This window comes from Octodon degus, unplaced genomic scaffold (genome assembly GCF_000260255.1).
Source record: "Octodon degus isolate 3935 unplaced genomic scaffold, OctDeg1.0 scaffold00146, whole genome shotgun sequence".
Lineage (NCBI taxonomy): Eukaryota > Metazoa > Chordata > Mammalia > Rodentia > Octodontidae > Octodon > Octodon degus.
This window is the reverse complement of record NW_004524722.1, coordinates 6920466-6929892: the sequence shown is the minus strand read 5'-3', so window position 1 is coordinate 6929892 and position 9427 is coordinate 6920466. Positions and strand designations below refer to the sequence as shown.

Here is a 9427-nt window from a genome sequence, read left to right as displayed (position 1 = left end):
CAAGTGCAAGGGCCTGAGTTCAATCCCTGGTTCCACCAAAAAAAAAAAAAAAAGAAAGAAAAGAAAAAATAAATAAAGAAAGAATGCCCACGTCATGGAGAAGCTGAAATGGTGACCCAGGATGGATGGGATTCACAGATGACATCAAATTTCCCTATCCCACCCAGAAACCTCCTTCAAAAACAACAAATTATTTCAAATATGCTCATTTCTCTCTGTCCCTGGCCATGATATTCTACCCTACCTAATCTCTACTCTCTGTCCTATGTCTTGGAATACCATATCAGAAGGGCTGGATTTTGGCCTGCTCCAGTGACTGGTAGGTTAGAACAGGGCCAAGAAAGATTAGAAGCCAAGTTATCTGCCCTGGCTCACTCCAATAGGTCAAATGCCCTAGAGTTCACAGAGCTGAGGACATATACTGTGGTGTGCTATGCAGTGGCCAGTGTGCATGCGTGGACATACCGGAGAAAGCACGTACACACTTAGAGCAGTGTTGTGCACAAGCCGGCTTCACTTTGGCTCAGTACTGATTCCCTATTCTTTAGCTACCTTGACTGTTTTGAGTCTATAACCTACTAACCTACCAGGTACTACACACCTCATGCCCCTTATTCTGTGACTCAGAATTTAGACACAATTCAACCTGGCTCATCGCTGCTTTTGTTTTTCTTTCTAGCCCCCTAAATGAGGGGGCTAATATTTTATTGAAGTGCAATTTGCAGGTACACTTGCAATCCATCAATACGGGAATACACAAAGGACATCTTGGACTGAGAAGGCTCTGGGGGTGTGTTTTTGTGTTTTCATATGCTTGCACACACCTATGGATGGTATCTATTGGTATATGACTGTCAGTATATGTTCAGGAGGTAGCTAACCAAATGTGCTTATGTTATGTGGGTATAAGTCACCCATGCTTATGAGAAGACCTATATGATTTGAGAATAAAGACTCCAGAGCATTTCATGTAGAATACATAGGCTTGGCCAGCATGGGCATGTGTAATTTTGTGTGCATGCGTGTGGGTATATGTGTGTATGTGTGTGTGTGTGTGTGTGCACCATTAAGTGGGGGGATCAGCGTGTGCTATACTTCCACATCACTAGCTGGGCACCTACAGGCCAATTCATTCCTGTCTCTTCGACACAGCAAACAGGAAGGCAGAGCATCTGCAGGCAATCTTTCCTACAACCCTAGATTCACAGGGAGTGGGAGTCCTTGGCAAGGGCATGGGGTCATACTGGACCTGGGAGTCCCTCTTGGTCAGCTGTACCACCTCCATCTTTGGAAGTTCCCTCTTCAGGCTCACTGTCAATATCAGCCTCGACCAGGTCCTGGGGTACTGGCCACTCTCGAGTCTGCCACTCCAGCCTTTCTATTCGGTAGGCAATCTTGAGTGCACTGGACTCCAGCTCAGCCAATAGGCGAGCAAACTTGGTCTGCAGATCATCAAGCTGCTGGTCAAGGCCCCTCAGTCTGGACTCTGTGGCCTCCTGCAGGGCGATCTCAGCTGCCTCAGCATTCACGTCCAGTTTGTTCATTTTGAGCAGGATCTCACGGCCCTTCTCCTCCATGACAGTCTGGGCTTGTGGATATTCACTGAGCACCTCACGAAGGTCCTCTTTGCTCAAGCAAAACAGGTCTGAATAGCCTAGGCTCTTGATGTTAGCTGTGCGGCGGTTCCCAGACATGTTCCCTGCAGTCCGTGGGCAGACAAATAGGAGAACAGTTAGGCAAGGAGAGGGGAGGAGGCATTTCAGGCCTGTATTGGAAACCTCATCCACATTTGTGCTTGTATATCATTTTTTTACCCAATTCTTTCACGTGGTGGTGTCCTGGGAACTAGGACCTATACTGTGTCAGTGACCAACCTCAAAGAATTCACAAGAAGCAAGGCATTTAATCGGATAGTTATGTAACAGTGCGGCTGATACAGTTAGACTCCTGCATTGGGTGGGAAGACAGACGACGAGGCCCTACTAAGCTGTGAGGTCAGACAGAGAATTCAGTGAGGCTTGGAGGAAAGGATGTCTAAATTGGATGGAAGGTAACTAGGGGAAGAGGAGGAGAGTGTGGGAGGAAAGCAATTTAGCCAAAAGGAGGCCCAAGGGCAGAGAGATGAAGTAGAAAAGAAGTAGGGAGATGCAGAAGACAGAGCAGTTCAGAGTACCTGAGGTGCAGGGTATGGGGAGAGAAGGGAGGAGATAACTTTGAATATTGTAAACCATGGCAAGGAGTTCAGATCTTATGCTGAGGGCAGTGGGAAACTACTGAAATACTTTAAGCTGGGAGTTATATGGTATTATTGACCTTTTTTAGTACTGGAGCTTGAACCCAGAGACTTTATTCTGAGCTACATTCACCCCCATCTTTTGTTGGGAGACAAAGTCTTGCTATGCCCCTAAATTGCTCAGGCTGGGGTCAAACTTGTGATCTGCCTGCCTTGGCTTCTTAAAGTATCACTTGCACTTAAGAAAGACATTGGTAAGAGGCAGGTGGGAAAGTAGGCTAGATGCTGTCAAGTCTCAGAGTGAGCCCAAAGAACATTAGAAAAGGTGCATTTGTTGGACATGCGCTATGTAGCAGGCACTGTGCTGCCTATCTCACTGACATAACTCATTTACTCTCACAAATAGCTCTCTGAGTTTTCAGTGTTATTCTTTTTTTTTTTTTTTTTTTTGCGGAACCAGGGGTTGAACTCAGGCCCTTGTGCTTGCCAGGCAAGCGCTTATTCTACTGAGCCACCTCCCTGGCCCCAAGAGTCGGGACGGGGGCACGAACGGGCGACCTCGTGCTCCAGAGCCCGGCGTGGAAACTGCCACGCTAGGTCGCCGCCTTCAGTGCTATTCTTATGGGCTACATGAGGAAATAGAGGGCTGAAAAGAAAAGTGATTTGTTCTAAGGCAAGCTGAGAAAAGTGGACGTCATACAGGGCCTGGAAATGGGGGTGATCCCTGGAGGGCAGAGGTGAGAAGTTCCGAAGCTCAGGCTAGGATAGCAGGGCTAGAGCAGGTCTAGTCCCCGGCAGGGACTGTGCACCCCTTCACAGCCTCAGTTTCTTTGCCTGTGATTGCGCATAGCAACGCCTCCTACTGCACAGGGCTGCCGAGAGGGTGGAATGAACTGCTACACAAAAGCTGGCCTGGTCTGGAGTTGATGGCCAGTAAGTGGGAATTTCTTCTCTTTACTTTCCCCTTGGCTGTGAGAAAGTCATTCCTGGTACTGATCCCAAGAGAGTGTCCTTAGCAGCTATGTAACCTTGGGCAAGTTCTCAGGCTGTTCTGAGTTTCAAATGCCTTATGCGTGAAATAGGAGAAGATTGGGACCTATCTCACAGAGCTCTGTGAGAATTTAACAGAGTTGATACGATTGGAACTCTCAGAACAGGGCGTGTAGTAAGCCTGTGATCAGTATCAGGGTTATTATCACCACCTCTGTTGTCTTCATGGGCTAGTTAGCTTTGTAGCAATGCCCGCAGAGCACATCTACTGTCTTCCAAGGGCCGACCTGCACACTGACTTTGTTTTTTTCTGTATTTAGGACAGAGCCTATAGGGTCTCAGTAGGTAGATTGGACTTATAGTGATTCTCCTGTTTTCAGCCTTCCAACTGCTGGGATTACAGGCATGCGCCACCATGTCCAGTCTCAATCGCTGTCTCAGCGCACCCTAGGGGCTAGGCTGGCACAGCACACCAGGGATTGAATCCTGGCCCCCTGTGCTCTGCCTAAGCAGGAGCTTTAGTCCTCTGAGCTATCGCTGACTTTGGCTTAGCTTCTTTTCAGGGAACTTCACATCCCGCTTCTCACCTCACCCCTGTAGTGACTCAGATAAGGCTCAGGTTTCCTTTATCTGCCTGTCTAGAGGTAGCACTTTGGCCCACTCTTGGCTCTGCCATCCCCATTTCCCTCTTCAGCTCTGTCCCAGGTACAAATGCTAGAGTGCCTACCTTTGATGTTGATGATGCTGATCTCCCCGAAGTACAGCCCGGCCCCAAGCACAGCATACTGTGTGACGCCGTCGTCTGCTACCACAGCCAGCTGCCCCTCGCGGATGATGTACATCTCTCGGCCAATGTCCCCCTTGCGACAGACGTATTCACCAGGTGAGTATGTCTGTGGCTGCAGCTTCAGCACCAGCTCCTCCAGCAGGCTCGCCTCACAGTTCTGGAAGATCTGTACCCGGCTCAGAGTGGACAGATGCACCGACACAGCCACCTCTGCCCGAAGCCGCTCAGGCAAGTGCTGTAAGATGGCCACCTCATTGGTCATCTTCTTGTTGATCTGCAGATGTTGATACCTGGGAGAAGGGACAGTGCCATTTTCTCACCAGCCCCCTCCATGCCTGTCTCCACCCTTTCCATCAGAGTCAGCTAAGAGCCTTGCCACACTGAGGTCTCAGAGGGGTCATTGCGGGGGGGGGGGTCTATGATATTTGGCTGTTCTCTTTTTTTTGGTCAAAGACATGCTTTGGCCTCGCCTACCTCATGCAAGCTGCTTGACAGAGAATAACATACCTTTCCCTCCTATCAGGCTCCATCCTACCCATAATTCCTAGACCATACCACTTACACTGATAACTACTTCAGCCCCTGGGTTCTCATCCTTTCAGGGAGCATTTGTTCAGGCTTCTCAACCAAGAACTTCTTTTTGTTCAGAACATAATATGCACTACCACGATACAGTCAGCCATCTTGTTGGCCATCCCTTGGGGTGTTTTAGCCATCTCCACTCACTCCTTCCAGAGCCTTCTGAGACCTAACCAGGCATGGGCTCCTCCCATTCCTTCATCTCCATGTTATCTTTTCCTTGTGTGAGTTCCTCTTCCCATCAGCTCTTTCCCACCCTCTCCCAGAAAGAAGTCCAGAGTGTCTTATTGGAAGAAACCCCTTTCCAAGCCCTCCTACAGATCTAGAAATGAACACCACATTTTGACTGTCTTGGGCCAGTGAGTAGTGAGAATGAGGTCTCCCTACATTCTACAATGGGCTTCTCCCTACCCTGACCTGGAACCTGAGGTTCTCACCAGTCAATAACGCGTCGCTCCAGTCTGCGGTTGACTCGGTGTAGCTTCATGTACTTCTTTACTAGTGCATGATCTGGGTAGAAAGCCGCATCTGCAGTGTTCATATTGTAGATGACAGAACTCATGCTACCCATGATGGTGGCAAAACCCATGACAGCCAGCAAGAAGTCACCCACCATGAAGAGATACTCTTCCTCCCGGGCTGGCAGTGGCGTATCACCCACAGTAGTCAGGATCAGGGTGGAGAAATAAAAGCTGTAGAGATACTGGCGCCGCAGGCGCTCAAAGCCAGGTTGTGCTGGGTCTGGGTATACCCAGGCGTCACGCCCAAAGCCCAGGTACTGGGACAGGGCAAAGTACAGGCAGCTGTTCCAATGGATGACCACGAAGATGTAGAGCATCAGCTTGGTGATGCGGAAGGCGTTTGGGTAAGCTGTGCGGGTCTCTGTGCGGTCAAAGGCCTCAAAGAGGCGGGGCACCCGAAGAAAGCGATTCAGCCTCAGTGTGGGTATGTGCGGGCCTAGCTGCATGTAGGCCAGGTCGGTAGGGATCAGGGAAGCCAGGTCCAGCACAAAGCCCCATGTGCGAACATAGCGACTGGCGATCCTACCCTTGTCCACTACCAGGATGCCTTGGTCTAAGAATCCTAGGAGGAGGAAGGGAGGGGACAATTGGGGAATCAACTGTGGGTGAGGGTGGACAGGCCAGGGCAGGACATGGAGATAGACATAGGGACAGGGTAGAGCAGGACATAAGCTACTCCAGAGTTTCTGGGGTGAGTACAGCGATGTTGTCAAGCATAGGCAGAGATAGGTGAAAGTGGAGGGGTCCTATTCCTTGTTAAGAAGAGATTTTATTTAGAAAGGGAATGCAGGACAAGGGCTCTGTCCAACCTAACAGTTCACTGACCTGTGTGGAAATGTACTGCAATGTCCAGCAGGTACAGCAGATCACTGGTATAGTCCAGGACGAACCAGGCCACCAGATAACCATGCTGCAAGTCTGGAAAGCAGGCTCTGGGGGTGAGGACAGGAGGGCTTGGCTGAGCATCACCCTCCCTGTGAAAGGCAGTCTTACCAGGCCTATTACTGTGCCTTGGGCCTTTCTGTGGGTGTAGTCCCTCCTTTGGGCACTGTCCAAGGGCCCACCCCTCTCCTGGACCACACTTTTTAGCCATTGACTACCCCCCCCACCTTATGGACCCCTTTCAGGGTCCCTGACAAACCTGCACACAACGATGATGAGGTTATACATGACTGGGAAGACCATCGTGTTCAGCCACCAGTAGTAGTAATCTCCTGAGGGATCCAGGACAGGTAGCCTCTTCCTGCAGGCAAAAGGAGATTCTGCTTTACTAGTTCACCACAAGTTAAATGCTGTGGCTGTAATTTGGGGCACTAAGAGAGATGAGGTTCTGTCAAGTAAGGAGAACAGATTTGATACCGACAACTAGGATTTCTCACCTGGTCGTGGAGGGGGCAGGGGGACTGGATTCTGTTGTCTTCACTTTGCTGTCCTGGCTCATGGTTCTGCGGCCTGATTGTGGTGCCTGGAATATCTAGGGCCCCTCCGCTTGGGAGGTGGGGGCTAGTGCTTGATTGCCTGGAACAGTCTGCCTTGGGCTCCAGCTGTGACTTCTCTCTGTCTTCGAAGCTCTTAGCAACACAACCAGAACCGGCAGTTACTGCAGGGGAGGAGGCAGTGTAGCTCTGCCACTCTGCCCCATCTCCCGGGCATAGGCTCACACCTGCAAGCTAAACACCATTAATGAGGTCCCTGGAGGAGGCAGGGGGAGCACACCTCAGAAGGAAGCCTGGTCCTTATTTATCTTCTTTTTCTTCTCCTTTGACTCCAAGCTGAGCTACACAGGGGCCCTGTAGAGCTGGAGATCTGAGTTTCAGTGCAGGGTTCCAAACAGTCTGTTTTATTTTGTATAGGTTTCTGCTGGGCTCATTATTTATTTAACAACTATTTGCTGAATGGCTCATCTGTGTCAGGTATTGAAGTAGTCTCTAGGGACAAAGAGCTGCCTCTCATATCAGATATGAGCTCTGTTTTCACTCTCTAAACCCTTATCTACATTTGTATCCACCTGACCTCTTTCCTACTGGATGCTGTGATGGGGGGCCATCTTATGGCGCTGTGGTCCTTTCTCTTTTTCTACTGCCTCTAGTGTCTAACGCTAACAACCATTCCATGTATTTTTTCGATCTTCAGCTTTTTCCAACTTTTCCCTTTCTGTGAATATACACACACCTTTTCTAGACCAAAACAAGTGCCCTATTAATTTTCCTTCAATGTAATGTCTCTCTCAATACTATTATCTTTTTCAATCAGCAGCTTAGAATCTTACTATGTTCCAGGACAAAACCATGCTAAGTATTGGAGAAAAGAGCAGTAGGACATTCTTCCCTCCAGAAGTTTATTGCCTGGCAGGGGACCTTAACAGCATCTTTCTGCCCCTTTTATCTTATCCAGGCTACTTGGGTCAGTTACTATACCCTTAATTCTAAGGCCCTTTACCCTAGCATTGCACCATGAATCAATTTTATCACCACAAACTCTAGATCCAGCCACCTCTGAAAAAAGCCCCACCTATTAGGCTTTGGGGCAACATCTAGACACAAACCATAATAACCCATATCTGGCATTTTCTTTGTATGTTCCTGAGGATCTAGACACATCCTTTTAAAAAATATTTATTGATACAGAGTCTCGCTATGCAGCTTGGACTCATAGTGATCCTTCTGTCTCAGCCTCCCCAGTGTAGGGAGTACAGGTGTGTGCCACCACACCTGGTTTAGGTGGCCAGCATGGCATGCGGGGGTACTGGGGATTGAACTTGGGACCTTGTGCTTGCCAGGTAGGTGCTTAGGCTGTGGAGCTGTCTCCTCAGCCTCCACACATTCTGATTGTAGTTCATAGAGAGCACTCCACCAGTGGTCCATACTGATCTGCCTAGCTGATCCTTTGGTTGCAACTTTTAATTTGTAATTCCATGTTTACCCCATTTCCCCTGCCAGACCGGAAGTAAGTTTTTGGTGGGAAGGAATCATTTCCATTCCTCTTGTCTCTAATATTTAGTACAATATTGGCCTGACAGATAGCAAAATTATAACTTGTTGACTAAGAAAGATGATAGTTCCCAAGGACCACTTGCTTGGGGCTCTCCTCTTGTCCCTCTCTCAGATAGAAGATTTCCCCCAATAAACATATTCTGCTCTTAAAAATGATAGTAATGACATCAGGTTGAGGGAGAATTAATAGAGTTTTTGTTTTGTTCTAGAAAAGATTTATGCACATTCTCAAGTTTCTTTTAAATACTTTTTATCTTGAACTAATTTTGGGCTTATAAAAAAGTTACAAGGGCTGAGGTGATAACTCTGTGGTCTAAGTGCCTGCCTGGCATGCGCAAGGAACCGGATTCAGTCCCCGGTAGTGCATGCTGGCCCAGCCCTGGAACCCTGGGCACGCGGTGCCATTCACCTAAGCCGGGCGTGGTGGTGCATACTTGTAATCTCAGCGCTGGGGAGACTGAGACAGGAGGATCATTATGAGTTCCAGCTACGTAGTGAGACCCTGCACCAAATAAATAAATAAATAAAGGGTTTTTTTTAAATTAAAAAGAAATAAAAAATTTGCCAAAAATAATATTGAAAGTTGCTGTAAACGCTACCAGATTTCCCTAGTGTTATTGTCTTATATAACCACAGCACGTAATGATCAAAACCAGGTAACATTGGTGCAATACTGGAAATTTCAGAACTTGTCTTAAACTTTCATTTCTTTGTTTTATCTCACTTGCTTGTTTCCCAACACTCAGCTCCGATGGCATTTCTTACTCAAAGTCTTCCCTGGGGCCCTCTGCCCTTCCTTCCTCTCAGTCTTTGTGCACACAAATCATGCTAAGTGCTGCTTCTAGATGGTTCTCCTACTACAGCATTTCGTATACTACGTTGCAATCATCTGTGTCTGGTTAAGGATCTGAAGTCCCGGAGGGCAGAGATCCATTGTAATTTTCCTGGACATCAGCCTGTCCTGTAGGCGTTTAATCTTCGTCCCTTTTCCAACTGAAGCAATGTCCAAAGGGTCACGGTGCAACACAGAACATAGGGGTCGCAGGACGCAGACAGAGGTGGCTATTGTGGGGGCGCTAAGATGCAATGGAATAGAAAGTGCCGGGGGGGCCAAAAACGAACTAGGTTGTTTACAGTCAGAGCTCTCTGGGGTTCAGCTTCACTGTAGTGCCTGCCCACCTATAGACTCCCTCCGCTAGGCCTGCACTTTACGGCTAGCCACGCCCCCACGCCCACTCTTCCACCCTGAGCGCTGCTCTAGACCCTTCGCCCGGGCCCTCTCCGAGTCCTCCATTCCCGAGGCTCTCCTAAGCCCCGCCCCTCT

At 48.6% G+C, this 9427-nt stretch overlaps 1 protein-coding gene across 1 annotated transcript; it reads right to left on the bottom strand.

Annotated features, from left to right (window-relative positions):
• Positions 1–1084: 1084 nt before the first annotated feature.
• On the bottom strand, positions 1085–6551 carry Cnga4 (cyclic nucleotide gated channel alpha 4). The gene is made up of 6 exons (XM_004642025.1): positions 6490–6551; positions 6252–6353; positions 5936–6042; positions 5027–5672; positions 3951–4300; positions 1085–1699 (listed from the first exon to the last, which is right to left on the bottom strand). Exons 1-6 carry the CDS (start codon positions 6549–6551, stop codon positions 1239–1241), a joined length of 1728 nt encoding a protein of 575 aa, XP_004642082.1. The 3' UTR covers positions 1085–1238.
• Between the last annotated feature and the right edge of the window lie 2876 nt (positions 6552–9427).